This window comes from Cynocephalus volans, chromosome 6, assembly GCF_027409185.1.
Source record: "Cynocephalus volans isolate mCynVol1 chromosome 6, mCynVol1.pri, whole genome shotgun sequence".
NCBI classification, from domain to species: Eukaryota; Metazoa; Chordata; class Mammalia; order Dermoptera; family Cynocephalidae; genus Cynocephalus; species Cynocephalus volans.
The window spans coordinates 97,542,029-97,559,419 of record NC_084465.1 but is presented as its reverse complement, the minus strand read 5'-3'; the positions used below and the strand labels follow the sequence as shown (position 1 = coordinate 97,559,419).

At 50.7% G+C, this 17,391-nt stretch overlaps 1 protein-coding gene across 4 annotated transcripts in view; it reads right to left on the bottom strand.

The window, feature by feature from the left end:
* Positions 1-17,389, bottom strand: part of PDPK1 (3-phosphoinositide dependent protein kinase 1) — a 79,027-nt gene extending 61,638 nt beyond the window's left edge. For 2 of the 4 annotated variants that reach the window (XM_063098671.1, XM_063098672.1), the window contains exon 1: positions 17,306-17,389. In XM_063098671.1, coding sequence (XP_062954741.1) covers positions 17,306-17,389 — 84 coding nt within the window. Of the gene's footprint in view, positions 1-5,919; positions 6,024-7,070; positions 7,200-17,305 lie in introns of those variants that run through there. The other 2 variants (XM_063098674.1, XM_063098673.1) reach the window with 2 other exon arrangements.
* Between the last annotated feature and the right edge of the window lie 2 nt (positions 17,390-17,391).

The window sequence follows — 17,391 nt, the reverse complement described above, 5'->3', positions numbered from 1 at the left end:
AAAAAATAAATTAAAAAATAGAACAAAAGTTATGGAGGTAGGGGAGCATAAACAAGCAAATATGGCAAAAACAATTGGTAGGATCCAGGTGAAGGAAAAATGGGTATTCGTTGTACTATTCTCTCAATTCTTGTTTAATTCTGAAATTTTTCAAAGTAAAAATTACGGGGAGAAGGCTTACCCTCAGTTCAGCGAGCTCCAGGAGGGCAGGGGCCAGGCCTCCCTTACTCACCGCTAGGTTCCATGGCCAGCTGAACACCTGGTCATCCCACCAGTCCAGCTAACCACTGCTCGCCTTTCTGCAAAAACTTCCTTCAAGGCTTTTTACTGGGCCTTAGAAAAGTTATACTGGGCACAGACAGCACTCTGCAACCAGGTCTTTTCACTGAGAAACACTTTGTAACCACCTCTCAGAAAAAAATACATGGACTTACCACAATATTCTTAACCTATCTCTGGCTGAGGAGAATTCAGGATATTTCCAATTGTCTCCTATTTCAGAGCTGTGATAAGTACTCTAGCAGGAAATCTTTGCACACACCTTAATTATTTCCTGAGCTTAAATTTCCAGAACGTAGGGCCGGCCCAGGGCTCGCTCAGGAGAGTGCAGTGCTGATAATACCAAGGCCATGGGTTCAGATCCTATATAGGGATGGCCGGTTTGCTCACTGGCTGAGTGTGGTGCTGACAACACCAAGACAAGGATTAAGATCCCCTTACCGGTCATCTTGAAAAAATATAAATAAAAATTCCAGAACCTAATTTGTTGAATCAAATAGTCTGTCTCTCTTTGAAAACACATTGGCAACTTAGCTGCCTCCCCCAGTCCCCACCCCTCACCCCCACCTCTCCCCACCCCACCCCAGGCAAAAGTGGGAATTTACATTCCTACCTATACTGAGTTCCAGCTTCTGTCCTGAAACACTAGTTATTGCCATTTTCACTTATTAATCTGTCAAAGTGGCTTATTTTTTAATTGTGGTAAAAGATACATAACATAAAATTTACTACTTTAATCATTTCTAAGTATACAACTTAACGGCATTAAGTACATTCACATTGTTGTGCAACCTGGAAAAGGGTTTTTAAACTATCTACTTTTGGGGCCGGCCCGTGGCTCACTCGGGAGAGTGCGGTGCTGATAACACCAAGGCCCCGGGTTCGGATCCCATATACGGATGGCCGGTTCGCTCACTGGCTGAGCGTGGTGCTGACAACACCAAGTCAAGGGTTAAGATCCCCTTACCGGTCATCTTTAAAAAAATAAATAAATAAATAAACTATCTACTTTTTAAAACTTTTTATTTATAGTATAACATACAAAAAAAAAAGAGCTATCCCCTTTTAAAATCATATTTACATGGATAATGAAGAGGTGGAACATGGGTCCATGTTTTTAACCACTTGCCTTCATCGTTTGGAATGCCATCATATTTGGCATTAAACAAGCAACAAACAGTTTGTGATGAGATCCTCCAGCCCTCACACACATAAAGCTCTGAACCAGGGAGAGTCAGAAACTACATGCAGAATTCAGACATGCTTTTGTTAATAAAAAGCAAAATAAGGATGCTGGCCGGTTGGCTCAGTTGGTTAGAGTGTAGTGCTGTAACACCAAAGTCAATGGTTCAGATCAGGGCCGGCCCATGGCTCACTTGGGAGAGTGCGGTGCTGATAACACCAAGGCCATGGTTTCGGATCCCATACAGGAATGGCTGGTTAGCTCATCGGGTGAGCGTGGTGCTGACAACACCAAGTCAAGGGTTAAGATCCCATTACCGGTCATCTTTTTTTTTTAAAAAAAAAAAAAAAAGAGGGTTCAGATCCCTGTACTGGTCAGCTGCCAAAAATAAAGTACAATAAGAAGGCATGACCCCCTATGCCACAGGAAGCCCAGGTATGAGAACGTTGAGGAAAAAGTATAAAAAAGAATAACAGAAGTCACCTAGAGACTCAAGGCTCAGAAAGATAAGGAGGTAATAAGGTGCAGAACCTGTTTTAAACAGATCGTGGAATAACAGAATCTGTACAGACCGAAAGCCTGGGGGAAGGAGCGGCCACCAAGAAGCAGATTGGTCAGAAAACAGCCACAGGAGGGTTTCCATGGAGGGAAATTTCTTCAGGCAAGGAGGACGAGCCTGGAGAAGACAAGAACTGGAGAGAACGGGGCAACCACAACATCTTGGACACTCTGCTGGGCCATGCAGGCTGGAAAGGGAGGCTGTGGCAGGGTGTCTGAGGCAGGGCCCCTCATGGCAGGAAACGAAATGACGGGGCAGGGGTGGGGCAGGTGTGCTGGCACCTGAGGATCCAGCCAGCAAATCCTGAGAGTCCTCTCTCAAGAGGAAAGGGGGAAGCAGGAAGGAAAGCGGCAAGGGCCAGAGTGCAGAGTGATGAGAACACAGCGCAGTGGGGTTCCCTGCAGGGGGGACGCCTTCCCTGGAGTGAGCACAGCCTCAGCCACACTGCAACTGAGACCCTTCGATCCAGCACAGGCACCACACTGAAGACTGGGCTCAAGAGCAAGGTCTGGTAGGTACAATGGCCATGGCAGGCCCTGTCCCCTCACCCCCCAAGAAACACAAAGAGAGAACTGAAAAGTAAGCTCAAGCCCCTTTTTCCCAAGTTTCCACTGCAGGTGAGTCCTTCATTAGGGGCTGGCCAGTTAGCCCAGTTAGTTAGAGCACAGCCTTGTAACACCAAGGTCAAGGGTTCGGGTCCCCATACCAGCCAGCCATGAAAAAAAAGAAAAAGCCCTTCGTTAGAATCTCAGCGAGGCCTCTCATCTTCCCTGTGATGAATCTTATTAGCCTTTTCTGACGCATCCAATATACAGCTGTCACTTTGAGCTACACTCCTTCCTACTGCAGCAAAATTAATTCCAAAAGAGAAAAGCAGGTTGAAGACCGAGACTTTAACAATGAATTCACTGTAAAAACTAAGCCTTTGGCTGGATGAATTCTGACTGAAATACTGCTGAGACACACACACAGCCTCTCCTGAGCCCTCTCCAACGTGGGCAGGCTTGCCCCCAGCTCCACAAACATGCAGAAGACACGGACCCCCAGAACCAACATCCCTGACATCCAGACATACCTTCAAAGCACATCTTTAAATATTTTGATTCCCTGCAGGCTGCAAGCTGATCTGAAACACTCCAGCAGAGTGGCTGGTACAGAGGACACTAGATCCTGTCTGTGGAATGAAGGGAGTCACTGGGCCACCCAGGAACTATACACCCACCTTCACCAGGCCCCTCCACCAAACTCCAGATAGAAACCCCACACTTGTTTACTCTGCAGCGGGCTGTGCACTCAGTAGTGGCTACTAATGTCAGACTTGTCCCTCTCCTTCATACAAGGAATGTGCAGTACTGTCAGTTCTAGATTCTGTGGGCCTATGTGTAATCCAACTACTTAAACAAAAACCTGAATCAGGTGCTCTGATAAGGGATTTAAGCCCATAAAGGTCAATAGTAAAACTTTCACTTTAAACATTAGGAACATTTTCTACACTAAGAAACTGGAAACAGACCGTACAACTAACTATACAACGTCAGGTACAGAAAACAGACCCCAACAATCATCGTGAACCCACACAGGCCTTTCTCCTAAGAGGAAAACACATCAGAACACATTCCCCATTACTCTTTGAGAAATTGCACTCTGCCTGTGGTCTAAAAGCTAGAGATAGAACACACAACTTGTCCTCAATATTCAAATAAATTTTTTGAAAGGGCCTTTTATCACACTGAGCAAGTGAAGAACTCAATCCAGTTACAGAAGAAAGCACTACTGAAAAGACCTGAGCGATACGCACCCAAAACCTACTGTCTCCACATCAGCACTTCCTCCCCAGCAAGCTGCCTTTCAAAGCAACTGCGCTGCTGTGCCCCATCCTCACCTGTCATCACATGGACGTGCATGGACCCCACACAAGGGCCCTAACCCATGCACCTGCAGAAAGAGTTATTTCTGCACCCGGTATTCGTCGGCAGCAATTACTTGCTCTTCTCACAGAACTGAAATCCTTCGTGGGATTCTGCCAAGTTCACTTCCACAGAAGATACTCCTTCGCAAGGGGAAAGTGCCTGCTAGCAGCTGCTCTCCTCCAAACACATCACCTCAGAAGGGACTGGCCACACTCGCCCCCATTTCTGCAGCACTTCCCAGTTCATCATCAGCTTGCCCACTGTCTCCAACCAGGGTCAATCATCTGCCCACAAGCACCCAAAGCCTGGCTCAGGTCGCTCAGAGGATGAGGGCACAGACCGAAAAGGGGGACATACCCAGGAGCTGCCTGCTCCTCCTCACCAAAACTCTACTGAAGGCAGCCTAGAGGCCAAGACCTGCCTTGAAGAGCTTCCCAGGGCCTCTCTTCAGGCTGCTGCTGTGATCCTTCTCACAAAACCCACAGCAGAAGAACAGACCTACACGTCCACCTCTTACTAGCATCAGGACCTCCCTTGCCAGCTCTGGACTTAGCTTGGTAACTGCTGTCAGAACATCACTGGGGACAGAAATACATCACACTGCATGCTGATAAGTCACATAAAGAGGAGCTACCCAAGAGAGAGTGTGAAAATGGGAAGTCACTTCTTACTATGCTCTGCTTTTCCCACCGCTTTCCCCCACAGATGCAGCCACCTAGTGTGCAGGGAGCGCTGTGCCTAATCCTTCAATTCCATATTTAACAAAATTGCTACACATTTCTTTCTCCCAAAGGGAAGATTCCAAGCATCACCCACTCAGAGTATCAGCCCTTAAGTAAGGAGGAACCACAGCCTCTTTCCAAACAGCTGCTTTCTGACAGCAGAAGGCTGAAACAGGCCCCCAGGGTCACAGAGTTCAGCCATTTGCCTAAAGAAATATGTGCTGTCCTTCCATATGAACACATCCCTCTTGCCTCCCAGCACTGCATGGTCAAGACATTCAGGCACAACCTATAGGAAGATATCCTGGGCAGTGGCACTGAGGACTTCCTCATGCTGAGTGCTGGGCTGAGCTGCCCGGCAGAACCTCTCCCAAGGTGTCCTCATGTGAGGGGCAGGGTGACAATGGGGTCTCTACCAAATTGTACTCTACTATTTACAAGGCAGTTATATAACCTCTCTGCACCTCAGTTTCCAAACCTGTAAGATAGGAACGATATCTACCTGGCAACATGCTGTGAGGTACAAAGTGCCTGTCTTCAAGTAAGTGCTCAATAAATGGTACTCAGCCTCTGGCCCACCTTAGTATTGGACTGGGCTAAGCCATTTTCTACCTTCACAACTCACTGCTTCCCCTGTTGGCTGTACACAGGTAAAGAGACAGAGGAAAGTTAATCATTGGAACGAACAGGGGGCTTCTCCTGCAGTACCTACAATGCCACCTCACAGTACAGATGCAAACCCGCTTTAACTGTGTAAGTCTACCTGTTCTCAGGTGAAAATCAATTATTGGGGCCATCTCTGCCATTAATGACAGTAAATATGGCATATTCCCACATACGTATGTGTAGGGGAATCTAGCTGCCAAAGAGACTAAAGCCTAGTTCTTCTCACTTCCTTAGGTGCAAGTCTATCCGCTATTCTGCAATTCACTTTGGCTTACTGGATTCCAGTGTTTTTGCACTAAAAAACTGCCTTACATTAAAAAAAAAAAAAAAAAACAGCAAATGTCAAATGTCTGTCACATGGAAAGCCATGACCATGAGAAAATGTGCCATTTTTCTATTCCCACAGACACCATCAACTACACACCTTGCATTACAGCAGCATCACCGTGTGCAAGTTCACTTTATAAACTTCCACAATGATTGTCGGCCCCAGCCTCCACTGAGGCTGGCTAAGCAGTCTAATTAGTGCTTCTGCGCATTAGTCCAGGCACCCCAGGGAATAGCCACACATGTCGCAATAGTCAAAGACATGCGTTTCACCTTTCACCGTTTTTCTCAACTGAACAGGTCCTCCTCCTTCTAGACTCTGGATTAGTTATCACCCATCTCTACAATGCAGGGTTCTTAACGTGGAGTCCACGATAAGCAGCAGAAGGTTCAAGAGCCTCCTGAAGCAGTTACAAAATTCAGTGTCGCTCTGCACTTTTTTTCTCAAAGGGGCTCATGACCCGCCACAGAAAGATTAAGAGCCACTACCACAAAGCCGCATCCTGGAAGATAAGGGGTCAAGTAAATTCTTGGGTCTCCCTTTATTTAAGGGATTTACCTTTTGAACCAAATTTTGCAAGCTGTCTAGAGTTCTTCCATCACCCACTTCACATCGCATACAAGGCATTAAATCCGTAAACCATCCTCCCAAGACTACTGAACTTAGAGGGAAACATAAAAACAGCAGGGATACTTTTCGCAACAGAGAAAACATAGAAACAGTAGCGATACTCTTAGCAAAACATTTAACCCAACAAGTGGCTGGTTTTGCTTTCCCCACCCTAAAATCCATCCTACCTGTCAAGCTCACTTTCCCCTCAGTGACGCCTTCAAGCCCGGCCTCCCAGGGGCTTCTCACAACACTGAGCAGCCCCACAAAGCAGGAAAAGCACCCAAATGTCCCCCCGTCGGCCGTGAGGGGAACTTATCAGCCCCCCCAAACACAAGAATTTGGAATCGAAGCCCGGGAGCGTCAGGTGCTGGAGCGAGAGCGCGCACCTTATGCTTCCCTGCCGGCAGAGGCGCCGGGACCCCGTTCCAGGTGAGGGCTCAGGGCGGCCTCCCCGCACACGGAACCAAAAGGTAACCCCGGAGGCTCGGCTCCAGGCTGCGCCGCGCCGAAAACAAACTTTCCAGGCACTTCCACCGGCCTGGCCGGGTGACACCTCCCGCCTCCCCCGCCCTGCGCGCGTCTGTCAGCACCCTCGGCCAGGCCGGCGCCCGCGCGGCCGGGCCTGGACTCCCCGCGGCAGCCGAGAGGCACCCCGGCCGGCGCCTCCACCCCTGGGCCCGGCCGCGCGGCCGCAGGTGAGGCGCCGCCCGGCCCTCGGGAGCCCGGGCCGCCCCGCCTCGCCGGACCTGAGCGGCCGCCGCGCTCGGCGAGGTAACGGGCCGGCGCGCCCCGCCCGCCGCCGCGCACTCACCAGCTGGCTGGTGGTCCTGGCCATGGGCCCCGCGTCGGCGCGGGAGCCTCCCCCGCAGCGCTGCGCGGCTCGGCGCCTCTTCAGCGTCCTCCTCCCCGCCGCGGAGCCCCAGCAATGGCCGCCCTCATCCTGCGCCCGCCCCGCCGCCCACCTCCCCGGGCGGCGCCCCGCCCCCGCGCGACGCTAGGTGGGACTTCCGTCGCGCCGCCGCCGCCGCCGCCAGCTTCCATTGGTTGCACACGTCGTCGCTCCGCCGTCGGCCCCGCGTGCCCCGCCCCGCCCCCGGACCCGCATTTCCGGGTTGGACCCGGCGGGCGGGAGCGGCCCGGCCCCGCCTGGGGAGGGGACCCCGCGTGAGCCAATCCCGGGGCCCGCGGGGCGGGGCCGGGCGGGGCCGGGCGGGGCAGGGGGCGAGCTGTCATCCCCTGCTCCCAGACGGGGAAACTGAGGCTTGCAGGGTCCCAGGCCCCGGCCAAGGTCACGCCCGAGGCTGCGGCAGGCTGGGTTCGAACCCGCAGCTCGTACTCCGGAGCCGGCTCTACGTAAACGCCGACAGCCGCAACTTTATTAGTTTCACAAGCAATAAGTGTTCACGGAAGGAAATTTGGGCTATAAAGTCGCATTTATAAGGCAGAAAACAAGTCCGTCTTATCAGTGTTAATAATCCCAGAGACACCTCAGAAATTTTGTCTTTGCCTATAAATGTTTTTGTTTTTGTTTGAATTGTTACTGTTGATGTTGATGATGATGATGATGATGATGATATTTGGTTTTTAAAGTGTTGTAAATTAAGGGCCGGTCTGTGGCTCACTCGGGAGAGTGCGGTGCTGATAACACCAAGGCCAAGGGTTCGGATCCTATATAGGGATGGCCGGTTAGCTCACTTGGAGAGCGTGGTGCTGACAACACCAAGTCAAGGGTTAAGTCACCGGTCATCTTTTAAAAATAAAATAAAATAAAGTGTGGTAAATTACACATAAAATGTACCATTTTAATCATTTGTAAGTGTACAGTTCAAGGAAATTAAGTACATTCACACTGTTGTGTGATGATTTCTTTCTTGTTTTTTATTAACAGACTTAGAACTGTTTGCCATGATGATGTTGTTTAAAACAAAATTAGGATCATCCTTGCTACCTGAAGCCTTTCTTTTTTTCTTTTTTGACAGCTGGGTGAGTAAGGGGATCTGAACCCTTGACCTCGATGTTATAACACCTGCTCTAACGAGCTGAGCTAACCAGCCAGCCCTTGCATATTTTTAAATAACCCTTTTTTCTATTTCCAAAAGCAATATATCTTTATTTTTAAAAATAAAAACTTAAGGGCTGGCTGGGTAGCTCAGCTCATTAGAGCACAGTGGTATAACACCAAGGTCCAGGGTTCAAACACTGTACTGGCCAGTCACCAATATAAATAAATAAATAAATAAATATAGACAATACTGAGAAGTAACAGTAAGATAAATGAATCCATAATCCCATGTGAGCAGAATGAATTGTTGAATAGCAGTAATAGCTGCTAACATTTACTCTAAGGGATTTTCATGCCTAATCTCACTACTCTAAAGGAGCACCCCTGATATTGTTGCCCCACTTTTCAGATGAGGAAACTGAGGTATAGGGCAGTTTTCTAACTTGCCCAAGTTCATGTAGTGCCAAGACTAGGATGCAGACATCCCATGCCGGAGCCTGTACATTAACCATAGGCCATACAACCTCTGATTGTCCATTTCCAGCCCTCTGTATATTCATATACCTTAAAAAAACAGAAAAAAGGCAAATGTAACCCCTGTCCCATGGTGCTAACAATACCAAGTCAAGGGCTAAGATCCCCTTACCGGTCATCTTTAAAAAAAAAAAAAAAAAAAAAAAAAACCCTGTCTCCCAGAAGGGCTCAGGCTGTTCACGCTGTTTTGATAGTTGCTGTTTTCACTTAGCGTATCATCCTGTATCCTGTACAGCCCTCCTGACATCTGATTGCCCTCTTCCTCAGTTGTATGCGCTGCAGAGGACTCCATTGGAGGAACATCCATAGTTCATGGATACATAGGGTGGGTTGGAGTTCTCTCCTAAGGGACAATGAAATGGTTCCCAGTTTTTTTCTCATGACAAGGCCCTGCAGTTAAATCCAGGCACACCCTTATTTATTTCCTTAGGATAAATTCTTAGCATATGAAATTGCCAGGCCAAAGCTTAATACATGCTGCCGAGTTTTCTACCCCACTCCAGAAAGGCCATTCCAGCGACACTGACACCTTCAGTGAACCCAAAGACAAGCTCAAGGTAGATGCCAGCTCTCCCCACCATACCAATGTGGGAACATCGCTAACATTATCCTACATCAATACCCCCACTATGTATTAAGAGCAGTGTACCTGCTTTTGCCACACAACAGCCCCCTGAGCAGCAGATGCTATGATGAGCCCCCTTTTTTACATGATGATATCAAAGCTTCAGTGACTTACCTATTCTCTGTCATAGAGTTAGAAGGTCACAGAGCACAGGACTCAAAGCCAGGCCTGACCAACTCCAATGCCCTGCTCCTAGTCACTGTACCAAACTGCCTCCAACAACTCATATATTTTGGTCCTCACAAAGTGAGAAAAACATGTCCCGAGAGAATGCTAACCATTCTATATTTTTCTTACTTCTCATTACAACCTTATGTGATAGATATTCAATATTTATTACCATCTTACACATGAAGAAATTTGCCAGACTATACACTAAACATGAGCATATATACACATAGCTACAGTGTGTGCATACAGACGCACACAAGAACCCTTTCTCAGAAAGTTACTAAAGGATGTATTCCACCCAATAAGGGAGTAAACAAAGAAAAAAGACATGAGGTCCAGAAAACAGGATGAAACAAAGAACACACAGAAGCATGATAAAGAGAAATCCCAGGATTTGTCCATTCAGCAAATATTTATTGAGCCTCCTGCTTGTGTCAAGCGCAGTGCTAGACACTGGCAATTCATTGGTGGACAAAACAAAAAAATCTCTGCCCTTGTGAAGCCCCAATACCCCTGGCAGGAGTGGGGAAGGACAGTAAGCATAATAAATGAGCAAATCTCATGGCATGTTAGGTCGTTAAATGCTATGGGGAAGAAAGGAATGAGGTGAATGAGGTCACAGGAGTGCCCAGGGAGGAGGTACAATTTTTAAATTGTATGGTGAGGGCTGGCCAGTTGCATCACTTGGTTAGAGCATGATGTTATGACACCAAGGTCAAGGGTTCAGATCCCCTTGCCTGCCAGCTGCCAAAAAAAAAAAGGGATGGTGAGAAGAAATCCTAGGATAAGAGCTAGCAGCAGGGAGATCCAGCCCCAAGTGGAGCGGGCTTCCAGAGCACTTCAGAAAAATACTGAAAGTGATAGGCTCTCACCACATAGAAAGATGAATTGAGAAGCTGACAGAGAGGTGAGGAAAACTCCAGAAAAATAGCTGTAGCAGAAATAAAGCACAATCACCGTTCACTATGCACACTGTGACTTACAGCCACAGCACAGAAAACGATTCAGCAGTGATTGCATCCTCCAGTCCGCAGGAGGGAAGGGAAGAGGAGAAAGAGCCGAGTTCTCACCTCTTCTAACAGAAAGCCAACAGACAACGACTACAAATAACCAATCAAGACATAAGGTACAGGGCTGGCAGGTTAGTTCTGTTGGTTGTAAGCACAATGTTATAACACCAAGGTCAAGGGTTCGGATCCCCAAACCAACCAGCTGACAAAAAAAAAAAGACATAAAGTATAAAGATATTTAGAAAGATGGACATAAATGTTTTTCCTATTATTTAAAACTGTAAGAGGATGGGCCGGCCCGTGGCTCACTCAGGAGAGTGTGGTACCGATAACACCAAGGCCCCGGGTTCGGATCCCATATAGAGATGTCCAGTTAGCTCACTGGCTAAGAGTGGTGCTGATAACACCAAGTCAAGGGTTAAGATCCCTTTACCGGTCATCTTTTTAAAAAAATAAATAATAAATAAATAAATAAAACTGTAGAAGGAGGGATGAGGTGGGGGCTGCTGTTTTTCTCTGTTGTTGTTTTTTTGTTTTGTTTTTTGTGAACAGTAAGGGGATCGTAACCCTTGGCTTGGTGTCACCCACACTGCGCTCAGCCAGTGAGCGCACCGGCCATCCTTATATAGGATCCGAACCTGCAGCCTCGGCGCCCAGCGCCGCACTCTCCTGAGTGAGCCACGGGGTCGGCCCGTTGTTTTGTTTTTGTTTCCGAGGCTGGCCAGTTGCTGTTTTTCATTACAAGCCTTTTTAGAACTATTTGGATATATCTTCTTCCTTGAAATTCTAAGAATCTTTCACTCATGAATATAAAGCTCTGCAAGAACGTTTGTGGCAGCACAGATTTAATCTGAAGCAAAAAGGAAAAAACAGGGCTGGCCAGTTATCTCAGTGGGTAGAGCGCAGTGCTGATAACACCAAGGCCCAAGGTTCGACCCCTCTACTGGCCAGCCACCAAAAAAAAAAAAAAAAAAAAGCAGCAACTGGATTACTTATCAACAAAAGGATGGTAAAATAAATTATGGTACATTCATCCAGAATTCTGTGCAGCTACTGAAAAGAACAGGACAAAGCTCTAACAGAGAAAAAGTCAAAGAAGCAAGTTGCAAAATAATAAGTATTAAAAGATCCAATGATGAGAGTTTTCATGTAAACATGAAAGCATGCATGTAATGTAAATGCCTAGAAAAAAGACTGGAAGGAAAACAGGCGACATAGGGAGCAGTGATTTCCACAGGGGAGTGGACTAGTTTCCTTCACTATTTAAAAAGAATTAGGGTTTATTATACCAACACATGGCCACATAGTTCTTGAGTAATTCATAGTGAAACAGGGAAGGAGGAAGGAGAACTTGAGGAAAAGGCATGTGGTAAACGCTGGAGCTGTTGGAGGAGCAGGTGGAGGAGCCTCGGGGAGGGGCAAGGGGAAAGAGAGGCTGCTATCCTGAAGAAGGTGGCTGAAGGTCAAAGCTGAAGGGCAGTTCTCCATTCTCCCAGGGCTTGGATGGCAGCACTCAAAGCCCACGCTGGGCCTGGCAGCCCCTCCCACCTCAGGAGAGGTGTGTCACTCCCCCATAAGTCGGGTTTACCTGCCATCCTGGGACAATGGGCATGAGGGGAAATGGTCTCACCCAGCTCAACACAGTTCACTGGCACCCCAGGCTGGAGGAATGAGAGGGACCACCCCCTGGCTCTTATCTGTCCCTTCCCTGCCCAGACCCTCTGTCCCTGGCCGAAGAGTGACCTCGGGCCAAGGAGGCAATGATTTGAGCTGACATCCGGGAGGGGGCTGGAAGGCAGCCTGTGTGCATGGAGCGCTGGCTGCAGCCAGGCCTGCACTTGCACGGCTTCCTCACTCACTTCTATAACTCTCTGGGCACACAGCAGGAAACTGGGCACAGAGGCTAAGGAACGTGCCCAGCTACACACAGGCAGTGCATTAGTTACCCACTGCTGGGGAACAGATGATCCCAAAACTTAGATGCACAAAAACAACAAACATGCATGATTGCACGGTTTCTGTGGGAAAGCATCAGGAGTGGCTCGGCTGGTGGTCTGGCTCCAGCTCTCTCCTGAGGTTACCACTAAGGCGTGGCCAGGGCTGAGTCATCTGAAGGCCTGAGCGGGGCTGGAAGATCCACTTCCAGGAAGACTCACTCCCATGGCTGTGGGCTGAAGGCCTCAGTTTACCACCCTATCAGCCTCGCCACAGGGCTGTCTCAGTGATTTCATGCCTTGGCAGCTGGCTTTCCCCAGAGTGAGTGATCAGAGAAAGAGTACACCCAAGACAGAAGCCCAGTGTCTTTTGTAACCTAACCTCAGAAGTGACTGAACTTCTGAACTTCTGCCATATCCACTGGTCACCCAGAACAACCCTGAGAGAAAGTAGGAGGGGACTACAGAGGGTGTGAATTCCAGGAGGGGCATCCCTGGGGGTCACCTTCAAGGCTGGTTAGCATTCAGGGAAAGATGAGGTACCAGGACTGCACTCCCAGAGGTTTTGTGAGCCAGAAGGTAACACTAGATTATAAAACCAGGGAAGAGCTCTACCAGGTGAGGACCCCAGCCTGGTTTCTACTTTTAGACTGTCTCTGCAGCTACTCGGTAGGATCTGGAGAAGGAATCAGAGGAGGCAAGGAGAGCAGTTAGGGTGCACTGAGGTGAGAGAGGAGGAGGCTTTGAAAATACAACAGCCATGGTGTCCTGCCTCTGCCCCATGAGTCCCTGGTCACCACACCTGAAGCTCCCAATATGTGCTGGCTGCTGGCTGCAGACACATGGACAGATGAAAGACAACAAAGTAATCCAGTGGTTTCCAAGGCACCTGGATAAATGTCTTCTATATAAACTGTGCTAAGAGAGAAAAAAAAACTTGACTGGAATCAGGAAACAGCCAGAAGGCTGCATGGAACCTCAGGCAAATAACTTGCCCTTCCTAAATCTCAACTTCCTCAGTCATAAAATGGGCTGATTCCAAATACTGATAAAAGTCCCAAAGGTTGAAAACATCCAGTGCTGGTAAGAATGTTAGGAAATGGGCATGTCCATACGCTGATGATAGGAATGCAGTATCTCTTTGAGACTTGAGCAGTGGGGCCTCCTGCCCTAGGCCCTTCTCTCCGGAAGGCAGAATAATGGCCTCTCCAAAGATGCCCACATCCTAATCTCCCAGCCTGTGAATATGTTACATTATATGGAAAGGGGGAAATTAGGTTGGATTATCCAGGTAGGCCTAATACAAACACAAGAATCACAGAAGCCTAAAGCAAGAGACAGAAAGCTCCAGGTCAGAGTGATGCTATGTAAGAAAGACTCACTGGCTACTGCTGGCTTTACAAATGGAAGGGGCCTGGGCCAAGGAGCACAGACAGCCTCTAGAAGACAGAAGAGGTGAGGAAATGGACTTTCCCCTACAGCCTCTAGGAAGAAACAAAGATCTACCACCATCTTATTTCAGTCCATTGAGACTCATTCTGACTTGGGCCTCCAAAACTAAAATAATAAATTGGCGTTGTTAGACCATTAAGTCCGTGATGATTTGTTACAGCAGCAGCAAGAAACACACACAGGGAACAAGGAACCCACAGGCGCAAGAGGGGCTCCACGCAGAGCCCCCTCCGCCTTCTAAGAACCCCATAATTCACCGGCCATCATCCCCAGGTTTGTCCTCCCCCCGAGTGAGGGTGGGATCTGGTTAATAAATTACAGACCTCCACTGCAGAGAACACTGTACACCTTTTTACAATAGAGCAACCGATCCACTGTCCCCACCTGGGAAGCTCTCCAATTTGTGCTGTTCAATTTAAAAACAGCGAGAAGCAAAGCAATACCAGGAGAGGAGTGATTTCCACCTAGTAAGAACACACCGTGACATAAATGTAGTAAAAGGCACAAGTAAGCAGCACACCTGCACGTTAAAAGTGGGGAAGGCAAGCTCCAGACAGGACCCAGGCTCTGAGGCCGAGGTGGGCGCCCTGGAGCTGTCCCTTCCAGGACTCCAGGGATGTGGGGGGAGGGAGCTGAAGGGGCGCCCGCGGGTCGGAGCACAGCCGCCTTTCCTCCGCCCTCCTGCTGCGCCCACCCAACTCCGACCCCAAGCCCCAGTCAAACCCTGGGCCGGGAAAGCTCCGAGCTGGGGTTCGGCCCAGAGAGACATTGAAAGGGACGGGCCCACCTCCCCACCCCTCCACTCTGCACAGCAGGCGAGGGCAGGGCGGGCGCAGGGGGTGGGGTGGGGCGGGCACAGCACAGGGGGCGGTGTGGGTGGTCCAGGACCCAGGCTCCCGGGCGCCCACCCGGACCGTGCCATCTCGGGCTTGCCCTTTCCAGAAGCAGCCCTTCCCCGGCAGGCGCGTCCCTGTGCGCCGCACCCCTCCGGGACTCGCCGGCCGTGTGAACCCGGTGCCCGGGCTGGGCTGCCGTAGACGCTCTGCCCCTCGGGCCCTGCCCCTAGCCGGCGCGGCCACCGCCCCTTTCCTCGCCCCCGCCCCACGCCCCCCAGCCGGGATCTCGGGCCGGGACAACCCGGACCCTCTCCACAGGCCACCGCCCTCTCCACAGGCCACCGCCACGTGCCGGGTAGCCAGAGCCCCCCCGGCCCCGAGGCACGGACGGAAGCACGCTCCGGCCGGGCCCCGCAGGCGCCGGCGTGGGGAGGCCGCGCAGTCCGAGCCCGGCCACCAGGCGGACCCGCGCTCCCGCCGCGCGCCCACGCTGGGCCTCTGATCTACACGCACACGCGGCCACACGGGGCACCTCCGCCAGGTGTCTCACGAGCACCTCCAACTCCGCGCCCCACCCGCCCGGTGAATCACGCAGACACCGGAGCGTAGTCCACTGCCCCCCGCCCCTCGGGCAAGCCTGCCCCTCACTTCGCTGTACCAGCCCCACTGTCACCCCACAGCCGAGCGCGCCAGCCCTGGGTCTCCTTGCCTCTGGCCCCCGAGACCCCAATGCTGAAATGTCACTGGCTTCCTCCTGTTTAAAGCCCCCAGCGTCAGATCCCTCCTGACAGAAAGCAGAATGGTGTCGCCACGGGAGAGATGGGAAGATAGAGTTTAACCGGGACAGTCTCAGTTTGTGAAGATGCAAAAGGTCTGGAGCCAGATCGTGGTGATAATTGCACAACGTGAATGTACTAAGGCCACTGAGCTGTGTGCATTCAAAAACGTTAAGATGGTAACTTTTTTTGTTATATATATACTTTACCACAATTTAAAAAAAAGGGAGGGGTGGCCGGTTGCTCAGTAGGTTAGACATGGTGCTGATAAGACCAAGGTCCAGGGTTCCAACCTGTACCAGCCAACCACCAAAAGCAAAAGAAAACAAAACCTACCAGCAATTCCCACACTTCTAATAACATCCAAATTCCCGATGCAGCTCTAGGGCCCCCTCACACTCCAGGCCTCTCCAGCCACCGGTCTTTGTTCCACCCACACACTGAGCCTGTCTGCACCTCTGGTCCCTCGCTGAGGCAGTTCTCTCTGCCTGCAGTGCCCTTCCCAGCATGGGCCCCTGTCCTCTCTGGGTGTTACCCCACTTACCGCCCACCTCAACTTGCCCCTCCCTAGCTGTCCACCCAGAGAGGCCGTCTGCTGGCCACTGAACAGAGTGAGGCTGACAGGCCCAAACCCCCGCCCAGGGGCTCACCAGCTGTAGGACTCAGTGCCCCAGTTCCCCCACCTGAGAAACAAGGATGACAAACAGGGCACCTCTTTGGATTTTGGACATAAGGATGGAAGAGTGAACACTCCTAAGGCACTTAGAATGAGGCCTGACCCAGGTGAGGTTTGCCCAGAGGCTCCTCTGCTCCTCCCAGCCCACATGAGCCCTGGCAGATGGGCAGCACCACACACTGCCGGAGCTGGCCGCCCACCTGTTGTGGGGCATGTGGCTGTCCGGGGTAGATACAGGAATCCCTGCACCCCGTGCCTGAGGCTAGAATCCTGAGACACACTTTCTTGGACAGGCTGATGGTGTACACCCCAGGGACATGCGGCCTGTTCCCCTTGTCTCTCTGCGGGTAGCGCCTGCCCTAGGACAGTTCAGGGATCAGGTCTGGAAATGGGATTGCTGAGAGAAGACGCCAAAGGAAATGGAACCTCAATTATCCACAAGGGCACAGAATAGAGGGACTGAGGGCTGGACAGATAAGCAGGCCAGGGGAGCAATGGCCAGGGGTCCTTGCCCTAACTTGTGGGACTTTGGGCCAATATGGACTCCCTCCTGCAGATCAGAGTGCCCGTCACTGTGCCTGGACCCAGAATCAGGCATCAAGCCTCCACACTGCCCACCCCACTCAGGGGTGCAGAGAGCAAACTTCCTGAAAATGCCCATACTCACTGTCCCCAGGCCCTTCCCGTTGCTCTCCCACCTACAGCTGGTGGCTTCCACCCCCCATTCATTTCCAATGCAACATTTTCCTGCTGGTCTGCAGGCCTCAGGTAGGTCCTCCTATCAGACAGGGACCCTATGTCCTCCACTGGAGCCCCACAGGCCCTGGCTGAGCTGGAATCCAGCAGTTCCCAACCCCAAGCCACAGCACCTTCCCCAGGATGGCCCCAGGGCAATAGTGCATACAGCAAGAAGCCACACTTCAAGCTGCCAATGCAAGCAAGACTCGGAGGCAAGACAAGTCCCTGCTGGGTGCACATTTATCCAAGCCACCCGCCCTCAGGGTAGCCACACCAGGCCATGGGTGTCAACCTGGGACAGGGCTCCCAACTTGCTCCCTGGAGACCAGCTCCCCCGATGGCCCGGCCCTGACAGTGTCCAGCTGGGGCCGGGCATCC